This window comes from Harmonia axyridis, chromosome 5 (assembly GCF_914767665.1).
Source record: "Harmonia axyridis chromosome 5, icHarAxyr1.1, whole genome shotgun sequence".
Lineage (NCBI taxonomy): Eukaryota > Metazoa > Arthropoda > Insecta > Coleoptera > Coccinellidae > Harmonia > Harmonia axyridis.
The window spans coordinates 4,515,645-4,540,227 of record NC_059505.1 but is presented as its reverse complement, the minus strand read 5'-3'; the positions used below and the strand labels follow the sequence as shown (position 1 = coordinate 4,540,227).

The window sequence follows — 24,583 nt, the reverse complement described above, 5'->3', positions numbered from 1 at the left end:
CAAGGATGAGAAGGCTATGTAGTGATAGGAAAATTCCACAATTTTCTTTCGAAAGACATGAGCACCACTCATGAGGACTATTGGAAGCATGCCACCATTTGTGTTCATCAGAGGCAACATTACCGCCGTGCTACATCCAGGATGTGAAAGAACGGCATGTTTTGCCTTAGATAAGACTTTTCCAACAAGATAATGCGCTACTACATTAAGCCAGAATAACCTTGGCCCATTTTGGAGGCAATCAAGTCGATTTATTGAACACTAGATATCCAAATCTTTCACCCATTGAACACATCTGGGATATTATAAGAAAAAGATTACATACTTTACCCCATCTTCTACACTCTCGCGCCGCTTAGGTAGGTGGTACAAATAGCCTGGGCTGAGATACTTCCAGAGAATATCGATCCAGACGTATGTATTTCAGCAGGCAAAATTTCAGCACGAAATTATGATTAGCTACCCGTAAACGTCTAATAGGCCATCGCGTTGAATCACCTTGTATAATACCAGAATGAAAACTTTTTACTAGTTACAGAAAAAAAATAATAACCCAGCGCTTTCACCATTTTGTCGCGTTCATTTTCTTTAATCGAATTGAGTCATTCCAAAGTTGTATTGATTAGCGACGAGAAAATTAATGAACCTATAAAAAATAATGGTGAAATTAAGGATATCATGATTCTCAATAACATTATCAAGCTTATTGCGTGACTTCACTAGGCTTACATTCTCATCTGATTCTGAGAGTTTGAATATTTTTTTTATATAGGTACTTAAAAATTGTTAGGATACATATACCATTGATTATATAACTCACGTTTTGATGAACCGATAGCTGCCATCTCGTGATGTTTCGCGTACTACGCCGAGTGAAGAGGTTCGTATAACCGAAATATATTGACTATGCTCTTGTGATATTATAACTGATAATAGTGGTGACAAGTGTTTTCGTGTGGTCTCGTCTTTTATAGAATGACATAATTAACTTCTTTCGTCGTTAAATATATAATGCAAGACACTTCCGACATATATACACAACTATTACGTATATTCCATCATACCAACGGGTATATTTCTTCATATACAAGTATATTAGCAGTTTCAAGCCCATTAAACGTTGCGCGTCGACCAAATCGACGTCCACCGCAATTAAAGAAACGCCAGCGTTTTTAAGACCACGTTTCCTCGGCTTCTTGGCAGTTTAAGCCACGGTGATAATAGTAGTGACAAGTGTTTTCGTGTGGTCTAGTCTTTTATAGAAGAACTTAATCAACTTCAACATAAATTTTGTTGGTAAAACATTTCAATCATTCGTCGTTAAATACATAATGCAAGTCACTTCCGACATATATACATAATAATTACGTATATTCCATCATACCAACTGGTATATTTCTTCATATACTCGTAAATTAGCAGTTTCAAGCCCATTAAACGTTACACGTCGAACAAATCGACGTCCACCGCAATGCAAGAAACTCGAGCGAGGCTGAGACCGCGTTTCCTCCGCTTCTCTGCCGGTAATTTTCAATACTTTCCCGCCGATATAATTTCGGATTCCTGCGGTGGGCGTGCACCAACGGGGTGGACGCGGAACGGTCGTCGGAATTGGCGCGAGGGAAACGAAAAAAAAATCGAAAACGATCTGTCGGTCGAGGCGCGCAGAAGAAACGCCGTAATGACACGCTGCGGCGGAATTGAAATCTTGCCGGTGCAATTGCGAGGAAGGCGCAACCGTGGAGCTATTACGTAATTAAATTCCGACATCGGCAACCAGGTCGAGCCTGGTTGCGATTGTAGAGGGGTTTTTCTTATTTTTTTTTGTTGCGGCCGTCAAGAAAATTACACTCATGCGATTTCGTGAAGTTCAGAACGAAGGCCGTGAGTTTAGGCGCAACTTGGTTTAATAAAGGTATACAGGGCGTTAAGTGAATGAGTGCCACAAACTTCAGAGGGTGCTTCTGCGTGAGAAGCGTGATTACAATTTACTACACAGGATATTCCTAAATTGGCGTGATTATTATACATACCAGTTTATCGAATCATTATTAATTTTCGCTACAAATTCGGTGAATAAAGACCAAAACTTATGATGAATTCATTCATCACAGCTCACTAACTGAATTTTCATAATTATTTGAATTTTCTTGTGAATTACTAGAGAATTGTTTGAAATTTGTTTCTCGATACAGGTAGCAGGTACTACAAAACTACAAGAAACCAAAAAGTTTAGTACTGGACCAAAGATTTTTATATTTTTCTAAACCATCAGTTGTTCACCAAAAAATGATCTGAATGAAAGAAGCGGGCACTGTTCCCGAAAATATCACCCTGTAGGTTTGCATTTAAAATTAGCATATCACACGATGATAAACTTAAAATTGGAATATCTTTGCCTAATTCAAGTTGATTTTCTTGTGAAGGAAAGGTGCTATGAGAGAAAAAAAAAACTTGAAAAAACTGAAACTTTAACACCGAGTATCTAGAAAACAAAGCTTTTGCGGGCCCATATTTATGGAACTTAATTTTTTTTAAATGATACGAGGAAACTGTCATTTTCGTTTTTGGATGTTTAATATTTGTTTACAAATGCTTCGTTTTCCAAGATATGGTATGTGTTTTGCAGTAACTCAGAAAAAAATTGAAATAAACAACAAGAAATATTTAAAAACATTATAAACTCACGAAACAACTGATAATAAATATGGGAAAATGTAGCGGGTCAAAGCAGGTAATTACAGAAAATAGCAATTTTTTTTTTAGGGGCAAATTCATAAGTGAAATCATAAACAAATTAAACAAAATGTTCATATTTAACCGAGAATCATTCAAGTTCGAAATTTCTATCAATATGTGTACTATACATTCTCGTTAATATCATTTGATTTCGAGAATATATTACAATCTGACAACTTCAATACAACCACTTCAGAGTAATGTATATGTACTTCATCTATCTATGTTTATTACTTTGAGGGCGGAACTAACGATTGGTTCGATTGGCATTGGGCGTTTTCCAGAATAAATTGGAGTAGAAGGCAATTGCTACCAAGAATGCATGGGGTGCGTCTAGTCAATGTTTACTAAAGAAATTTGAGGGAGCAGAGCTCATGAAATCCATCAGGACAAACAAATGAAGTTAAAAACTTAATGCTGACTAGTAAACGTTGCAGATCTACATTAGCAACAAGTCTATAATTGTATGAAGATTTTATGCAATACATTTTACATATTTTCGAAAATCTCTATGGAATGTATGTCAGCCAAATGGAATAAACTCATTACAACATTCAAGATTATCCCCATCGATAGACGTAACAAAACAACAACGCCGATCGAACGCAATACAAACAAAAATATCTGCAGGTTCATCGACTCCGTTCGCTTTCCCATCGAAACAAAGTTCATTTCTCCGCCGAGTTATCAAATAATAACAAAACGAAATAGATGACAGCTGTGCATTTCCGAGAGAGAAAGAAGCCGTTCATAGCCGCCTAATTATGTCACGTCGTGGAAAGTGTTCCGATTGGTCGGCGAATATGAATAAAAAAGGAATATGATCGTCGAACGAACATTACAATCATTATCGGATCGCGTGCGCGACGCATCCGTGAATCGATTATTTCGACCGGGCTCGGAACAATGGGAAATCACTTTCGAACGACGATCGATTGTGATGGCGCAATGGTATGCGTATGCAAATCGGGTCGAAAAGTGCAGTTTAAAAAGCGAAACGAACGGTTTTCCTGAGCGTAGGCTATAGCCAATTTCGTTCGTCAGATAGAAAAGAATAATAATAATTATAATTGGATTTATTTTCAGAGTTATCATAGAATAACAAAATGAAAACAAGTCAAAAAAAAATCAACATTCATCTAAAGGGTGTTTTTTTTTAGAGCTATAGAACTTTAAATTGCAATAAAACAACGATGGATTATTCGATTGACATGAATTTTATATATCGGCAAGATAATCTTGTGGCATTACATTTTAAGTATGATTTCTGGCATATGACCGCCACGGCTGGCTCGGATGTAGTCCAATCTGGACGTCCAATTTTGGATGACTTTTTCCAACATTTGTGGACGTATATCGGCAATGAAACGGCGAATGTTGTCTTCCAAATGGTCAAAGGTTTGTGGCTTATCCGCATAGACCAATGACTTTACATAGCCCCACAGAAAGTAGTCTAGCGGTGTTAAATCACAAGATCTTGGAGGTCGATTCACAGGTCCAAAACGTAAAATTAGGCGGTCACCAAACGTGTCTTTCAATAAATCGATAATAAAGATATGTTATTCTGTTTCTATTGAAGATTGAATATCAACTTTGGACATTTTTCAAGGTTTCATTCGTGAAAATACTTGTACATACCTTGTCGTTTCATTGATCAGCATAATTCAAGTTCATCTATAATATTATTTTGTGCATTGAAATGTCATAAAAACTTGACTGAAGTCGTTCAAGTGAACTCAAAAAGCAAATTCTTGCGTTGCACCCCAAAAACAGATCGATTCGTTAGTTTTAAATTCTACCGACGCCACTGGTCGTTTGGCTGCTGGAATGAATTCGGCTGCTGAAAAGTGGCTGCCAAATTCACGCCGGTAAAATTATTGGGCCTCATAGTATTTGATTGAATATCACAACTTCAGTGAGGGCCGAGAGAGTACTGAAGATGACCAACGTTCAGGTCGCCGTGTCACTGTTTCAATTCCGGAAACAGTGACCAAAATCAACCAAATTGTGCGTGCAGATCGTCGAATGAATATTATCAAAAATACTTATTGTCTAGCGGCAATTGATTTGATTGTAACACCCTGTAGTTTGTTACATTTTTAGATTAATAAAAATGAGCTGTTTCCAAGCATGTTTAGTACTTGTGATCTAGCAGACAGAATATGAAAGAAATTATTTCTTATTTTTATACATTTTTATTAATCTAAAAATGAAACAAACTACGAGGTGTTACATTCAAACCAATTGCCGCTAGGCAATAGGTATTATTGATAATATTGTTAATTTAACTAATAAAGAATGTTACGCGTTACTTAATGAGCACACACAAAACTATTGTATTTTTGTCCACCCTGTACCAATTGGAACCAACATGATACATTTTTGGAATCAGCTCAGCTAGAGTAATCGGAAAATTGACACAAAATGGGGGTGTTCCATTAAAAAAAAAATGACGGTGACGTCATTACTAGAAAGTATTTCACCCTGTAAATTAGATTAGTATTTTAAAATACGGTAAATTAAAATCAAAAATTGACGTGTTCCAGGATTATTTCTTAAAATGGTCTGTTCAACTAAAAATATTTGTTCCATAATTTACAGACACAGTATATATTGATAATAACACAAAACTTAACGATGTGAGACAATATAAAAACGTTCCAAATGCCACGATGATTCATAGCACGAAATAACTTATTCATATTATGTTCAATTAAGCCGAGAGAAATTAATTCATTACCGACATATCCTCGACGTTTACTTGAAGTGGTTGTAAATGGTCGCACCTGTTCGTTTCGCCGGTTGCGACATTGTGGTTAATCTGTGAGAACTGGTTCTCACATAGAAACCGGTGGTTAATCTTTCAGTTCGCCAGTCGGAGATGGATAGATACGCTATTTTTGTTCACGTTGTTTATGTAAATTCGAAAATTTCTATTTCGTAACCCTTCGCTGTTTGTGTTTGTTTGAAAGGAGGTCGACGATCTCCTGTTTTCTTCAATATATGAAAATACGACATGCTAGCACGCATATTATAGACAAAATTTTTATCGTTGCGCAAACTGCGCATTACTTCGACAAGGCTTGGCAAGACTCTCAGGGTATTAAACATAAATACATGGAGCACATGTTATTTTTCAATAAGCAAATTTTGACCATAACATGAACTATCAAATTTGACATGAAGCGCGCGAAAATGAAAATATATCAGTGATACGATATTTCACTCATTTCGGGAGTTTCTCCACGAAGAACGCACTTCTTATGTCCCTTAGTGAATCAACGTTTCACATCAACTCAAATTATATTAAAATAAATACCTAAATATATCAGAAATTCAGAAATCAAACTTCAAGCGCGCCAAACGTCGTGAAACAACCGATGACACTAGGAGAGCAAAAGTTGCCAAACCTTGGATTTCAGCAGGTAGATACAGAATGGTTATTTATAATACAAGTGCAGAAGGCATTGATATTCTTCCACGAGTTCAAAATTCAAAAACGAGCCACAAAGTGGCGAGTTTTTGAATGAACGAGTGGTAGAATGAGCCTTCTGTACGAGTATTATATATTATTTTCTCTAATTCATTGCATTTTTATTGAAATTTATGAAATATTTCCATAAATATCATTTAGTGATATTTGCATTGAAAAATGTTGGTTGGCAGAACTGATATATTTAGGGCAAATTGATGAATTGACAGATAAAGCCGTGGCGGAAAGTTCGGAGTACCAACATATAATAATAAAATATAACCATGAAAACAGTGCGTTTCTTATATATTCTCGCACTTGTTCTACAAGATGTGGAAGAATGAACGGAATAACCACTGAATTAGAGAAAATAATAAATATTGCTTATTATTAATTCGACAATTAGGAAAAATATCGGATTCCAAATATTCAAATCTGCATAGTAAATCGAGAATCTCTCAAATAAATATATTTCATTCAATATAATATACATTCATAACGATATAGTAAAATTGTGGATTTGAAAATATATCACAATCCGACAACGTAATCTCTATCTATGTTTATTTCTATGATAAAAATGCATAAAGCTCAAAAATGTTTTCTTCGTCTTCACCGAATTGTATGGCTCTTTTTTCAGTTTTTCTTATCATATTTTGTACCTCAATTCATATAAATACAGTAAAACTTCGTTCAGACGTTCCCATTCAAGACGCTTTCCCGCATAATAAGTTTTTCTTCGTCGGTACCTTGAATTTTCCTTAGCTACTACAGAAAAATAGTACTCGGTAAGACGTAGAGAGAAGAAAGTTACTCTTTGTAGAGATTTCCTTTACTTTACCTGGTAAGACTATTTTCCGATCAAGATAATCTTTTTTGCCGGTCCATTGTACTCTGCACCATTTGAGGAACCTTCAGTGTTCAAAGATAAACTTGAAATAAGTTCGAAACTGCTCGGTTATACCTGTAATCCTCAAATTGTCAATATTCCATATTATTGACAGTTCCAGTCGTGATCAACTATCAAATAGTATCGGCTGAACATCGGAGAGTTTCTGTGATTGTTTGTCTTTTGAAAGTTATGGTAACTATCAATAGTTACCATAACTTTCAAAAGACAAACAATCACAGAAACTCTCCGATGGTCTGGCATACTCCCAAACTAAACAGATAACCCAATCTGAAATCAAAACAAAACCTACGTACGTGACCAAGACATCTCCGAACTCCGATGCAACCTACGTAATCAAAAACTTTGCAACCCGATGCTGCATACACACCGAAACTACCTCCGGACAGTCCCAAGATACAGATCGTATTCTCGTATACAATAAATGATTTGATTACCTTCCGCACCTATCTCCATATAGAACCAGACGGAGACACCAAAACCACCTTTCTCCCCTTCTGACAGACCCAAGCCCCTTTCTTTACATAACACCTCTCTCGTTCTTTTGTCGATCTCCCGAAGGTTATCAGCCAATCGAGCATAAAGCATGCTCGTTATGCAAATATTTAATGAAAAACGATGCACTGTTTGTGTACGTTCGTTTTCCGATGTTTGAAATTCTCAACCTTGAAAGGGGAACAGGTAGATAGTTCTGACGGCACGTCTGCTCGAGAGCGTGTGGAATTCGTGATTTTTTTCTAGATTTAACAAGTTAATTCGTCGGTCTCAAGTTCGAATATGTTGATTTTTAACTCTGAGATTTGTGCTGCACTCCGCTGCAGTCTTGATGTGCGTAAAGATCATGGTAAACAGGATTGTTATCGATTATCTTCCTTATGGTTTGTTTGTGTTTGGCAGACTAGCTGTTGTGGTATGGAAAAACCGAAGACAAGACAACAAAGACCGTCCTCAACAGGTCAACATTTATCCTACTGAAGAGATAATAGTATTTATCTCTATTTTGCCTGAGGTGTTTGATAGTTTTGTCGACTTAGGTCGAGTTTGACAAACACTTTTTTGTAAACATTCTATAAGAGCGTTGATGCTGAATCAAAGGCTTTTGCGCAATTAATAGTTGACTACATTTCCAGAATTGTGGTCATTCTGTTGCAATTATGATATTTTTTAACTAACTCTGTGTAAGATGTACAAATTGATATTAAATGAGGTTGCATTAATTCCTAGAAAATATAAGGTGTACAACTTTGCTTCCGCCGTTTTGCAATAGATGGCTGTAGCATTAAGTGGTAGTGGATAATAAATAAATAAATAAATAATAAAAATGAATAGATCGTAGATGTCATACAATAAGCTTAGGTTTTGCAAATATAACGCCATCGAAATATTAGTCGATTTGTGCCTGCATCATAAAGTTATTCTTGATTGAACATGTTAACTTACGAGCCAAATTATCGTAATTTGCGGGAGGTTTTGATTTTCTGCTTTAATATGAAGAAAACATCGGCTGAGGCTCATCGAATGCTCTACAATACCTATGGTAAGGCCGCTATTACTGAAAGAACGTGCCGAGAGTGGTTCCAGCGCTTCAAGAACGGTGATTTTGACATCGAATATCAGCATGGTTGTGGAAGAGAGAAGGTTTTCGAAGATGAAGAATTGGAGGCATTACTTGATCAAGACTCGTGTCAAACGCAACAAGAATTGGCAAGATCATTGGGAGTGACGCAACAAGCCATTTCAAAATGTCTGAAAGTCATGGGAATGATTCAGAAACAAGGAAATTGGGTGCCGTACGAGTTGAAGCCGAGAGAAGTTGAACGGCGTTTGTTCGCTCATGAACAACTGCTTCCAAGGCAAAGACGGATGGGATTTCTGCATCGCATTGTTACTGGAGACAAGAAATCGTTTCATTACGATAATCTCAAGAGCTGAAAATCTTGGGGATATCGCGGCTATGCTTCCACGTCGATGGCCAAACCGAAAATTCACGATTCCAACGTCATGCTCAATATTTAGTGGGACCAGTTCGGCGTTGTGTATTATGAGTTGTTAAAACCGATTGAAACAATCAATCGAACGCAATTAATGCGTTTGAGCCAAGCATCGAAAGACAAACGGCCGCAATACAACATAAGATGTGATTTTACAGCATGACAATGCTGTAACCCCATGTTGCGAAAGTGGTCAAGACATATGTACTTGTAGACGTTGAAATGCCTCACCTTTTTTTGATCAATGACACACGGCTTGGCTGACCAGCACTTCCGGTCTTATGAAGAATAAGAAAATTGGATCAATTCGTGAATCGCTTCAAAAGATGACCACTTTTTTCAACGCGGGATTCGTAAGCTGCCCGAAAGATGGGAGAAAGTAGTGGCCAGCGATGGACAATACGTTGGACCATAAATATATAACCAGTCTTTTATAATGAAGTCCCGAATTTTGGAAAACAACGGCGGAAGCAAAGTTGTACACCTATGTATAATACCCTGTTTCGATGACATATCGAACAGAACTTTCATCCGAAACGTCACATGTTCATCAGTTGAAGGCTAGTCATTTAACTATGTGGATCGTTTATCTATTGTTGAAGGTGTGATAATTCTGAAAACTTACTATAAAAATAATTATTCTGTAGTAAGTACGTTCCGTGCATTACACGGGCAGATTATGGTCGACATGGTCATCCATAAACGTAGCACAAGATAGGGAGACATGGAAGCGGTTGAAAGAGACCTATGTCCAGGAGTGGACGAGTACAGGTTGAGGAAGAAGAAGAAGAAGGTCATCCATCTGAGCGTAATTGGTTAAGACTGTGAAATACAAAGATACTGAATCTGTTACTGTCTTGAGGCTCATACATCATCGAAATGCTCGATCGAACGAAAATATTGTTGCAGTAAGTGAAAGTGTAGGAAAAGATCCAATTTTATCCATTCCTCAGAGCGCAATTTGGGCCTCTCTTATGGCACGTATTTTGCATATGGATTTGCATCTCCATCCTTATAAGGTTCAGTTGAAACAAGAACTAAAGCCAGCTGACCACGGAATGCGTAGAACATATGCCAATTGGGTTCTTGATCAACAACGTTTGGATTACGTTTTTCGCATTTAGAATTTTCTTCAGCGACGAAGCACTTTTTTCACATGATGGCTATGTAAACAAGCATTGTCGCATATGGAAAAGTAAAAAACGTCATGGCCTGAAATTAATGAAATGGAATTGTAAGAGGTTTCATTTCAGTAAGATGGTGCAACAAGCCATGCAACACAACCTTTACTGCCTTTATTGCAAGAAAAATTCCCAAAACGCGTAATATTGTCCACCAAGATCTTGTGATTTATTGCCTAGATTTTTTTTGGTGGGGTTATGCGAAGAATTTTCCCAGATTATTGACGAGTATTGGTGAGATATTACCCAAAATGTACTGGCGAATCATCAAAAATTACCTCACAACACAATAATCGAGTCCTGTAAGAGATCACACGGAGGATATTCAAATAATAATAATAATAATAATAATCATGTTTATTCAGAAATCCACAGTATGAACAATACACAAACAATATCAAAGAACAAACATAAGTGTCTCGATAAGTGTAGAAACACTTGTTTCGAGATAATGAAAATGGTATTGTTTACCATAATCTTCAATATCCTTTCCCTAAGGCATATTGCCAATTTTATGAGCATTTAGCATATGTTCAGATATTCGCAACACGCCATTCGTTTCTCCCATGCTGCATGTGTGGTACAGAATCTCAGCGACCCGAGTTTCATAATACCAAACCGCACAAGACGATCAAATTTGGCGTTAAAACGCACTGCAGCAGACTCGGTGACCTCAACGTCTTCCTTATTCGCGTGCAGAGAGCCATATATCGACGAATCCTAGAAACCTACCATGGAAGATACATACGAGTTTAGCGATACCAACTGGTCCTGGGCACTTGAACATTACCAATTGGAGTCGCTTTAAGACCGCTGACATATTTAGAACTGAACTTTCTCCGTAATCCAACTAAGGCGTTCGCGATCGAACTATAATTCGAACTATAAATTTGATATAATATCGATCGATGCTGATGCACTTCTATTCATCCAGAATGATTGATAGGTCCACTGTTGATGAAGATATTGAGAAATAACCGACTTTCACACTTCGGATCTCTCGTTAGCGGATCAATGTCCGAGTTACGGCCCGGAGGGTACTAAATTTATGATGTACGCGATACCTAAATCAATATTTTCCACAGAAATTAATGGTGGTTTTGGAACCCGCATTGCTGACTGAATGGCAGGTAATAAGGAAAGCTGTGAAATCCCGCATATGGAACCATTTCTGATTGATGACTTTATTCGAGAGCGCCAAAGAGGGCGCTATATAATTTCGTCACGATATAGGAATTTTTCTAATTTTGAGCATGGTTTGGTCTCAAACTAGAAGGTTTTCGAAAAAGAGGTTCCATTTTTTGGTGTTGAAAAAAAGAATATATTGCAGGAGAAATCAAAGAATGTGTATTTAATTGTAAAGGGGGTGGTGAGCCATTAATGATGGACACAATTTTCATGGAATTTTCATCTACATTTCCCACATTTGCGGCTGTATGTCCTAGATAACTCCACGAATTCCATTTTCAAGGTCTTGAATCAATTGTGAAGAATTGGCATAGATCTATCTTTCACGTGGCCCCTCAGAATAAAGTCTAAAAGTGTTAAATAACAAGATTTTAGGTGGCCAATTGTGATCACCTCTTCACAAATAGCGCGTTCAAGGAAATTTCCTTGCAAAATTGCAATTGTTTCATAGCTTACATGGCACGTAGTGGCGTCTTGTTGAATATAAAAGTATTCTACATCAATATCTTTCAATTCGGATCCCAATAAATTGGGAATCATAGCTCAATAGCGCAATCCATTCACCGTAACAGTTTCACTAGCCCCATTTTCGTATAAGTAAGGTCTATTCGCACCACCAGCCCAAAAACTGTACCAAACAATGACACGTTGAGGATGGAGAGGCTTTTCAACTGTCATTCTTGGATTTTCCGGTCCCAAATGCGACTATTCTGTTTATTAACTTAGGCCCCGATGTGAAAAAAGGCCTCATCACTGAAGATGATTATTCGATGAAAATCCGGATCATTTTGATGCAGTTCAAGGACCCAATCAGCAAAGATATGGCATGGTGGTGATCGACCGGCTTGAAATCATGTGTTAATTGAACTTTAAAAGCCTTACGAGCTAAGTCCTTGAGCAAAATACGTAGTAATGTCGTTTGTGTAATGCCTAATTCCCAAGATCGACGAGGAATCGACAAACCTGGGTTTTCGTTAACACTATACGGGCTACTGCAGCGATATTGTCAGTTTTTCTTGAGTGACGCACACAGTTTCGATTCTTTACTCCACTAACTTGCCCCAACAGCGTGAATTGAAAAAAAAAACAATCAAAAACGCATGCAAACTGAAATTTCTCAATTTGTTACGAACAGGGAATATCAAAAAAGCAGTACTTCAAAATATGTTTTTTTTTCTATGTTGCCGAAGGTTCATCATAGTAACAATGAAGCATAAACTATGTCAGTGGTATAAACTTCACCGCGACGTTGGAAAACACTAGACGCTATCCGTAAATATTTCCCAAGAATTCATGAATACCAAAGACTTCCATAAAAACCAACGAAATACCTCACCATGCAAATTGCCCAACGACAAAGGCGGAGTTCCTTATTTTCGGGCGCCTCCAACGTAGAAGGCACGAAACCGGAAGTTTCCGCTTTCTTTATCGAGACCGGATCTCGTACCCAACACACGGAATGGTAGCGGAACGTTTTTAACTTAGAACTGCGACATAGCTACGCATATCTAGGTATATCGGTTTCGTTGGAAATTCATTCGATGGTCGAGACCATAGAGTGATAAACATAGATAAAGGGAGTATACGCAATTCTTACCTGTCCCCAACATGGTTAGATCACGTTGTCGGATTGTGATATATTTTCAAATCCACAATTTTACTATATCGTTATGAATGTATATTATATTGGATGAAATATATTTATTTCAGTGATTCCCGATTAAATATGCCAATTTGAATATTTGAAATCCGATATTTTTCCTAATTATCGAATTTATAATAAGCAGAATATTTATTATTTTCTGTATCTACCTGCTGAAATCCAAGGTTTGGCAACTATTGCTCTCCTAGTGTCATCGGTTGTTTCACGTCGTTTGGCGCCTTTGAAATTTGTTTTCTGAATTTATGATATATTAAGGTATTCATCTCAATTGAGTTGATATGAAACGTTGATTCACTAGGGGACATAAGAAGTGCGCTCTTTGTGGCGAAACTCGCGAATTGAGTGAAATATCGTATCACTGATATGTTTTCATTTCCGCGCGCTTCATGTCACATTTGATAGTTCATGTTGGGTAACAAAATTTGCTTACTGAAAATGACATATGCTTCCTATATCCATGTTTATTACTATGCGTTCAAAATAAAACCCCTTATTGGAAAACCGTCTTACCGCCGACATCTGCCACCAGAAACATTCTCATCTAATAAATCGAAGGAAAATGTTCGAAGGAAGATGTTCCCTAAATCTCATACCCGGGACAAATATTCTCATCTTGACTGAGAGCTTCATCTCAACCATCAATTTATCAACCTCAATTGATTACCACTGCACCTGTGTAGTTATTTCGAATTGAATTTCGACATACAAAATAATATAGCTTTGAGAAAAAAAAAATCAATACTATAGTGATTAGTTTCTAATAGGTACTGCTTTGTGAAAGTTCCTAAATTTTGCCAGCAGAACCCAATAACATTTCAGGTTATCTGACGGAGAGTCTGGATAGAATACACAGTTACACACGCAAAACGAGAGGAACGCACCATTGCGTAATACTAATCTCTGAATTTCCATCGAAAACCAGTTTGCTTTGCTTGGAATGCGCACCTGTCTACCGCTGATTTTGTTTTGGTTCAATTCAGAGAAGAATTAATTTCTACAAACGAAGAGTCATGGCCCATTATTAATTATTTATGAATAAAGAATTCCGACAGTGAACTGAAGAACTTCCGAGGATGGAGATCAATAACCATTAGATATTTGCTACTCTTTCGTATATATATATATATATATATATCACAGAACATAACAAGAAATGCTTGTGGTAAATATACAAAGTAAGTTTGATACTCAGAGTAATAAACCTAGGTAGAGGGAGCATATGTCATTTTCAGTAGGCAAATTTCGTCCCCAACATGAATTAACAAATTTGACATGAAATGAAAACATATCAGTGATACGATATTTCACTTAATTCGTGAGTTTCTCCTCAAAGAACGCACTTCTTATGTCCCAAAATGAATCAAACTTTCATATTAACTCAAAATAAATTGAGATGAATACCTAAATAAATCAGAAATTCAGAAAACAAACTTCAAGTGCGCCAAACGACGTGAAACGACCGATGACACTAGGAGAGAAAAGTTGCCAAACCTTGGATTTCAGCAGGTAGATGCAGAAAATAATAAATATTCTGCTTATTATAAATTCGACAATAAGGAAAAATATCGGATTCCAAATATTCAAATTTGCATATTTAATCGAGAATCACTCAAATAAATACATTTCATTCAATATAATATAAATTCATAACGATATAGTAGAATTGTGCATTTGAAAATATATCACAGTCCGACAACGTAACCTAACCATGTTGGGGACATGTAAACATTTCGTATACTCCCTCTATCTATGGTTTGATATGAATATATAATTACTCTTCTGATCGATCAATTGAATCTTATTTCTTTTTTTTTAAACCTCATATATCAAATTTATCGATTAGATGTCTTTACGGAAAACCCAATTAATCAAAAATGAAATATAGAATTTTTTAGCTAGAAAGATAAAAACTGGATATCCATCAGTATTTGATTTTCATTTCTTCAACACCCAAGTTGACGATACTCTTGAACTACAACATTTCATGACACACGCGACCTTTTCAACTAGCACTTCAAATCAAATAAAATTCAACTTTCACCTATACTCCGCTCATTTTGGAGTCCTTCCTAATGATATAGCGATAATGCAAATCAGCCCAGTTCCCATTTTTTTTCCGACAACGGAGAAAACACAATATAATTGATGAGACGAGATGTTCAACTTTCAGAAAAATCCCAATGGACGCTCTCCCGCTAGAATGATTGATGCGAGCAATTAGCGAGGCTCCGGCAGTCTGAGAGCCATCGGAGCTCAACATGCAAAATTGATTTCTAAACCTTTTTTTCTCCCTCCGTGACTCATCCTTTCCCTTGCACCAACGGCACCACGCGGACAAAAACAGATAAACAACTGCATCAGCGTAATCGTAGACACCGATCGCTCTTGTTGCAAGAGGAGCAAGATGGAGATGATAACCGCGCTGAAAGTCGTTCTGGGATAGCTAATTCGTGAAAAGTCGACACGTGACGACCATCAAGTTTTCTGATCAGGGCTTTGAAAAAAGGGGAGGATTGCATATCGCAGGCATGATCTCTGCTGATAAGCTTCCATTCTCTTTGCTCTCATGTGGAAATGCTGTGTAGATTACACGTTTGAAATGCCAGACAACGTTCGTTGTGGAAGAGGTCGAGGTAATGAAATGGAAGAGATGGTTTTGAATTTTACAGATGGCATGTATGCTCTTCGATTATTAAGGAAGAGAAAAAGTTTGGAAGGATTTTGGAGAAGAATTCGAAGGATATAATGGAAATATTTTATTGAGTTACTGCAGGAAAATAGGACCCTAAATGGAAGACGTAGAATAGAAGATCGAGGAGAGCAAGTAGACAAGGAGGAATTGGTAAATGAAAAGTGTTAAATATGATTAAGAGGCTGATTACACCTGAGCTGTTGAAATACATTGGAGAAGAAGATGAAAGAAATATTTCAAAGAGCATGGAATACAAAGAAAATTCTCAATAACTGAAAGAAGGCTATGATAGTGCCAATATATGAGAATGGAGATGAAAAGGTTGCGGTAACTATAGAGAGATTAATTTGTTGAGTCCAACACTGGAGATCAGACTTGAAAAATATATTGAAGACACAGTAATAAATCCAAGAGTAGATTCATGAAAAAGAGAAAGATGTATTCCAAATAACGTTTTCACTTTAAGCAAACAATTTATAGGGCTAAAGAAAGTGGAAGGAAAGCATATTATGTCTTCATACATCTGGTGAAGGCTTTTAATGGAGCGGAAAGGGGAAAATATGGGAAATATTGGATACAAGGGGAGTTGGAACTTATTTGACGGAAGCATATACATAAATAGAAAATTTGAATTGTACCATTTCGCCCATTTCCATGAAAATGAGATCAGAATGTATTCGATGAAAAGGTAGATTGAGACAGCTCAGCACGACACGGTTTCTGATATTTTCAAGATGACATAATCAAAGAATCGAAGATACGCACTGAGAAACTAGCAATTAGCTACAGAAATATGGTGAGATTTGAAATATCACTGTGTGCTTCTGTGGATGATACAAGAAGGGGGGGAAGAAATGTGAGGAATGAAGTATAATGTTTTATAGTCTGAAATTGAAAGAAAATAATTTAAAATGTCTAGGGGTGAACACCGAGAACAATGGAAACCAAGAGCAAGATATTGAGGGGAGAACAGAAAGAGCCAGCAAAAATTATCACGCGAACACAATTTAATACTCAATCCCAATAAATCAAAAATTATGTGTTTCGCCAGTAAAAGAATAAGAGAATTTTTGACCATGAATATGAATGTAGTCATCGACACCCAAAAGCTTTCTTTCGCAGATCAGGCCAGAAATCTGGGATATTAGATACAGATATCCGCTTCACGGAACATGTTAAAAATTTGCTTATCAAGGCTTACTCTAACCTAAAATTAATTTATCACAGCCGCCATCTCTTGGATACTAGAGCTAAAAGAACTTTGTGCGAGTCACTTATCCTGTCACAATTCACATACTGTGATTACATTTATGGTCCTTGCCTCATCAAACTGGACAAGGAGAGAATACAGAAGGTTCAAAAATCCTGTTTTCGTTTAATTCACGGTGTGAGAAAGTATGAACCTATTTCCCACAAGATTAAGGAGGACAAGTGTCTTAATATGGAATCTAGGCGGCTATATCACTTGGGTTCCTTTACTCATGGAATTGTCGTTAATCCCAGTAGTCCATATTTTTTGAGACGAAGGTTTGTTCGGCAAAGTGCTGTACACTTCAGAGCCACGCGATATAATGATAAATTCATATTACCACATCACAAAACAGCTATGTTTACGAGAGGTTACATTTACCAGTCCATTTCACTATATAATGCATTACCTTCTGTCTTCAAAATACTTAATATAAATAAGTTCAAATATAAACTTGAGGACTTTTTACTGAATAAGCAATGATTCACTTTGACCTTGTATCTCTATGTGAGTGTAATTATATATATGTTTTTTTTTCTTTCTTGATTGTTTTGTCCTTGCTGTGGTGGGGAGGGGGTGCTGGGTGCTCTCTGGTTCACATATCGCATATTACTTTTATTTCTGCCATCTCGTTATTTCAATTTTCATTAACCTTATGCATTATTAGTCTGGCTTCGTACATCATTGTGGGGTTGAGTTGAATAGCTTGCTAGACTTCGCCCTTGATGTCATGATTGCCAGGCATATTATAATCCTGCTTCTCTGAATAAAGACGTTATTTATTTATTTTTTATTTATTGTATTGCGTAATGAACAGAAAATTCAGTAAGAAAGCGAAAGGAAGTTAGCGAGAGGAGATAAAGAACTAACAAGATCAGATAGAAAGAGAAATGAAGAGATAAGGTATGAGATGGAGGTAGAATCATTGGAACAATTAATAGAAGAGGAGAAACTAGGAAAGTAGCGGTAGATGAGTCGAGATGAAGAAGCTTGGTAACTATTACCATAGATGTAGATATAGACATTGCACCGCGACCTTATTATGCCTCTCATCAGAGCTGTTTTCGCCACTAGTTGTCGTAGTTTACAGCTCGTCTTCCAGTTACAGAGTTCTAGTAGTCTCTCAGTATCTGAGATGGTTTCAAGTAGGTTACTGTTACTACCTTACTTTTACAAGTCTCTTGCACAGAGCATTTTTCGAATTGGTTAGCGATGGCGAGGCATTCCGTCACCAGGTGATCCGGAGTTTGTTCTTCCTCCCCGCAAAATCTTCAGTTGTCATTTTCTGCTAGACTCAATCTCCTGAGGCTGTAATGCCCTGTGAGGAGTCCAGTAACATAATCTTTTTAAGATCCAGATACTTCTTAGATCTCGCAGTATCTAAGTTTCGAAGATACTTTTTGGAATGATCCAACCCAGGAAGATTCCGCCAACTAACGATCATCGATGGCAACTTCAACAGTATGCTGCCAAGTTAGAAAATTCTATCTGGTGAATACTAGTGGTTTCATTTGTCTACAGCATCATGCATCACCCTCGAAATCCATCAGATTTATCTCGATCAAATTCCGATTTGGTTCTCAATTGAGTCACTGATTCTGAACATTAACAGTCAGAGTAAAACGTCTGAAAAGCCCAGCTCCTTCGTTTGAACAGTAGAGTGAAACCTGAGCCTTTATCACAGCATCCTTCAACTTCATTATGGACCAAATAAAAGACCCCAAAACGAATAGGAACCGTCAGAGCCAACGTCTCTTCTTTTCATATCGGACGAGAACGGACAAACGCCATCGAGCAGAACAAGGCAGATGAGGAGATGCTGGTCCACCATCCTCCGGTGGAATCGGAGAAAGGACGGTCCTTGTCGCGGACATTGTGGAGGAGATTGTGCCCATTGTGGGACGTTTTAATGTCAGGGGTTCAAGAGCCCGACGACGATGATGAAGAAGCGAGATATTGTCTGCCGCCGCGGTGGCGGTAATTAGATTCGAACGGGTGTGCGTTCCTTTCGATCGGTGACAGAGAGAGAAAGAGAGAGAAAACGGGATAGGATTCGATGGTCCGGTACACCTGCGGCCCCAAGGTTGAGTTATTGGAGAGATATCGGATTTCTCGTGAGGTGTACCTACGAGGAGGCTGCGAATGAATGGAGCGATGAGCTGTGAAGTTTCGAGAGGTTGGTTACGTGAAAGAGATCGAGGACATGCTGTCAATATGGGGAACGAGCTTGAGGGGATATGTGGATGACATTGGAACTGTAGTTCAAGTCTTCTTCAACAGAAATAAAAGATGATTTGATAAAAGGTTGAGGTTTTTAAACAGAAGAATAGAAGAAATGAGGAAAGCACTGAAGTGGAGCAAAGAGCATTTGCACCAATTGCGGATTCTGAGATCTCAGAACTGTGTCGAAAATTTGGATGTTTGGGTTAAAGACAATGATCTTTCTCCCTAAAATATTTTCAGATCTCTACAACTTTCGGTTATAACGGAAACAGACTACTACTTCCTTATTTCAAATGGCACACCTAGTATATTATTGCACCAGTAGATAGCTTTTTCAATGACAATTTCAGCAATATGCCATACCTTGGGTATAAACTTAACAGTTCATGAGTTAATGAGATTCTTATGAAGAAGATGATGGCGTCAAGGACTTTTTTGTCTTTCTTCGCAGAAAAAGTTTTTTCGGAAAAACCTTTTTTTTTTCGATTCTGCAAATACGTAGTTATATAAGACTGTTTGAGATTTGGACAAAAAAAGAACAGGGTGTTCATCAGCAAATCATAAACTTGGACAATTCAAATTCATCGAAACTCAAGATTTTTCATATTAGAACCAATATTTGTAATTATTTCAGTCAATTTTACGTATAAAAAGAGAGGGGGCTACTTAAACAAACCCTATACCTAAAATGAATACTTCAAAAGTTATGAAAGAACTTTAAATGAGTAAAACCTCAATTTATAACTGTGTGGAGTGTTGAAAATTCGATGTTCCAATAACTAAATTTGACATTTCATGAGTTGTTTTCAATTATTCGTAGTTGAAAATTTTATTGGTTTATGTATTTCTCAGCAATCCCAACAAACAATTAATTACCATTCATGAAATGTCCAATTCAGTTTTCGAAACATCGAATTTTAGTTTCTTTCTGTGTTTTCCGGAAGTCACAGACTACTCCACACAGTTATAATTTCTGGTGTTTCTTCATTTAAAATTCTTCCTCGATAACTACCAAACTATTCATTTTAGGTATAAAGTTTGCTTAAGTGACCCCTTCCCTTTTTATACGTAGAATAGACTGAAATTTAGGTCTAATTCAAAAATCTTGAGTTTTGATGAATTTGAATTGTCCAAGTAAATGATATTCTGATAAACACCCTGTACATTTTTGGTCCAAATCGCAAACGTTATATTTGCAGAATCCAAAATGAAAAAAGTTTATCCGAAAAAAAACTTTTTCTGCAGAAATATTCAAAAGAATGTGAGTCCTCGTCGCCATTATTTTTTCATAAGAATCCAATTAATTTATGCTGAAATTGTCATCAAAAAAGCTATCTAATGATACTGACTATTTATTTGTTGCTCTGAAACCGATCGAGTTATTTGAAAGAAATTTGGAGGGTTTCAAGAAGTAGCTATTGCTCAATTAAGGATTTTATATTCCTCATTCATCAATTTTTAATTCCTCGTTCAATCAATGAGACAAATCTCTCGAGCCTCTTTTTCATATAGGACGCCCTTTTATGCAAAAAAAAATCTTAAGACGTATTTTCTTTTCGTATCATCAACAAACCCATTAATTTATTTGTTTTGTTGGTGCAGAAACTAATTACTTACCATTTTGAGCGTTTCTTCCGGTCGCAATAAATAGAACATAGACTGTAAGTGCTTCTGTATACTGGTACCAGTGACAGAGGGACGCTGTCCACCGCTCTCCACCCCCCGTTGCGGCGACGTGGACGCCTCTGCGTCGGGGAGCACCAGAGCTGTGCCTTTGCCCGCGAAGTAGCATTCGCTGAGGCTGAAAAAAAAATTTAAAATTAGTATTCAATCAATAATAATGAAAATAATATGCTGACACAGTGTGCATAAACGGAGTGAATCGCTCTTCGAACAAATAATAATACAGGTCAACAGACATTTTGGTGCCTGCAATTTCTCAACTGTTCCTGGTTAGTATAATAATAATAACATAATCAACAGCATCAAAGAATTACATGCCAGGTCAAAGAACAAAAACACACATTCCAGTTGTTGAAGAATTCTTCTAAGGAATATACTGTATTTTCTGAGAGAATCTGCTTCACACCATTCTTAAACTTCTTCTGTGATAATTTTTGGGTGGAGAATCCAGAATATTTTTGAGATATGATACATTTAGCATTTTTATGTTCAACTTGTGTATATTTCACGTTATAACAATCAACATGGATTAGGTATTTATTCACAAACACACGTGGATTTAAATATATATTACACAATTTACATACATTAGCCACTCATCATTTAACAATTACCATTTATATGACTTTCTAGCATGGAGTTTAGTACGGTAATTTCGCTAAGGGCTGCAACAGTAGTCCTGCCATCATTTGGCATAAGGTTGATTCAGGTATAATTTCAGGTATGCATATGTCTAATTAGATTCTAATTTTGAACAGAAAATTTTCATTTTGGCTGTTGAAAATACATTTACTCCTTTATTTTTGGCTAGTATCAGAACTAAGATCATTTAATCTGTATCTAAAAAACTAAATATTCAAAATCAGTTGTTTTATTTCCGGTATAATGCTTTTTTTTTTCATTTTGTTGGTCTACGTAATCGGTTGTTCAATACGATCGGTAGGTTACATCTCTGAAAGAACTTTTTCTAATAGTTCCATTTACCACAGGCCAACTGATTGGTATAACCACAAGTTTCGTTTTCGGTGATTCTATAAAACACTTTAACTTTCAAGTGAAACTGACAAATATTCGAGGCAATGATGCGATTGAAAGATAAATATGTAAATGGTAGAGCGCGTAAAAAGGGAGTTTATTTACTTTACGGTAGACTTGAAGATTTGATAATGCAGAAAAATTTGAAATAGAAAGTGGTGGTTAGAGAAAAATATATGAAAGTACTGTATAGCTATAGTGTAAAGTAGCGCATCGAGCTTTGGCGTGATCGTATTGTTGACTGAATTTCACACTTCATTTCATAATAAATTTATGTTTTCAACATGCGGTAAATCATCTAGAATTTTCTGTACACATGTAGTACATCACTTCATCCTAATCGTCCAGTAAGATATCAACAAAAGCACCATTTCCAATAATTCAATTATTCTATGCAATCTGAAAAAACAGAGTGTTTCATTGAAAAAACCTGTTTGGTCATTTACACTTTTTTGGTATACCTACTCTTTGCATTTCCAAACAATATGAGAATGTAGCTCTTAGGGAACTTAATGATACTGTGTCGAAAAATCCGAAATTCAGCGATAAACCGTAATGATGGAACACTCTGTATACAGGGGTGAACAAAAAAAAATTACGGAAAATAAGGTTTTATTCAGAACACCCTGTGGAGCGATTCGTTGACAGACGAGATTGTTTATGAACACTCAGTGTTGCCTCATCTTTTCTGAATATTTCTTCTTTTTTTATTGCTTTCATCATCTCAATTGTAAAAGGAATCACGATTTTTTCATCAAAGAAAAACCTTCCGAAAGGTGTCATAGTATCTCTTCAAGAGTAACACTTCAATATAGTGTTTTGCCTTCAGTAATCTCCTAGTTACTTGAAACTGTAATAACTTAAACGTAACCATGTGTTTAATTTACAACGTTCACGAATTTATTGATGCTACACGCACTTGGAAATGGCCCAAAAATAAGGACCTTCATCAAATGCACAACGCAATGTTTTCATGCTTCCATTGTCACAAGAATTGACGTTTCATTTCCAGAAATAGAGAAGTCTTGAGATTACACTGAAGGACTAAAGTGTCATTCGATTGATGAAGCTTCTCATTTTTTTTGCAAGTTCTATCATTGGAATACAGGGTGATTTCATCGCAAAACTTTACCATATGAAAGATCATCTAATTTAAAAATATATTATGGGAACATATGTCCGATTTCAAGAATTCAATGAAATGAATGGCTTCAAAATTTTCATTCATGTCTATCGATATGATTTATTAATAACACACAAAAAGTATGCTTAAAAACAAGCATAAATAATTTGTCAATCCATTGTCAGTATGTATTCCAATTGTTGTGTTCTGTTGTAAAATTATAGCAAATTGCTACTTACAGCTTAAAATGTAACCTTATACCTTACAGCACGTAAGATATCATATTCATTTTGGTTTTTGCCTCAGAGTAACAAATATGGATAGAGGGAGCATATGTCATTTTCAGTAAGCAAATTTTGTCCCCAACATATATTATCAAATTTGACATGAAGCTCGCGGAAATGAAAACATATCAGTGATACATTTCACTCAATTCGCGAGTTTCTCCACAAAGAACGCACTTCTTATGTCCCATAGCGAATCAACGTTTCATATCAACTCAAAATATACTGAGATGAATACCTCAATATATCAGAAATTCAGAAAACCAACTTCAATCCCGCCAAACGACGTGAAACAACGGATAACACTAGGAGAGCAATAGTTGCCAAATCCTGGATTTCAGCAGGTAGATACAGAAAATAATAAATATTCTGCATACTATAATTTAGACAATTAGGAAAAATATCGGATTCCAAATATTCAAATTTGCATATTTAATTGGGAATCACTGAAATGAATATATTTCATTCAGTATAATATACCTTCCTAACGATATAGTAAAATTATGGATTTGAAAATATATCCCAATCCGACAACGTAATCAAAATATGTTGGAGACATGTAATAATTGCGTATACTTCCTCGATCTATGTTCATAACGCTTATTTCTGAGCGAATGAATGAATCTTCAAAGGCATAAATATGAAATCGATCATGTGTTCGCATAATTTTTTTTTTTTAAATTACATGATCTTTCATATAGCAAATTTTTTCGGTGAGCTAATAAATCACCCAGTATATAAACGACAATGACAATATTAATACCGAACAATTTAAGCACATCATAAATTGATCGTCCCAAAACCAGAGAAATAAATCAAATCCAATACCGACCAATCGCGGGATTAACAGATTAAAACACTGTCACTCGATGGTTTCAAGGTCCCGTAGGCGGATGCGATAGCGAGATCCAATCTTTCCATTTAAATATGTCCACGATTTTCACACGCCGCCAGTCGTCGTGTCTGAAACGACATTGTGGATAAAATTAGTTGTAAATCGTTTTCTGAATGTGTTCATCAAATATGTACGTTCCTAGCCTGAAGAAAACACCGCTAGCGTTTATAAATATCTGGTCGGAATACGTGATCGCGTCTAACGTAAGGTCTCAGCGCGATCGAATAAACTTCTGCGGTTAACGGAATCGAAATG

The 24,583-nt window shown here is 36.5% G+C and overlaps 1 protein-coding gene across 6 annotated transcripts in view; it reads right to left on the bottom strand.

Moving 5' to 3' along the window:
• Positions 1–24,583, bottom strand: part of LOC123681078 (protein phosphatase Slingshot) — a 183,345-nt gene that overhangs the window by 33,649 nt on the left and 125,113 nt on the right. For all 6 annotated transcript variants that reach the window (XM_045619282.1, XM_045619283.1, XM_045619281.1 and 3 more), the window contains one exon: positions 20,926–21,109. In XM_045619282.1, coding sequence (XP_045475238.1) covers positions 20,926–21,109 — 184 coding nt within the window. The remainder of the gene's footprint in view (positions 1–20,925; positions 21,110–24,583) is intronic.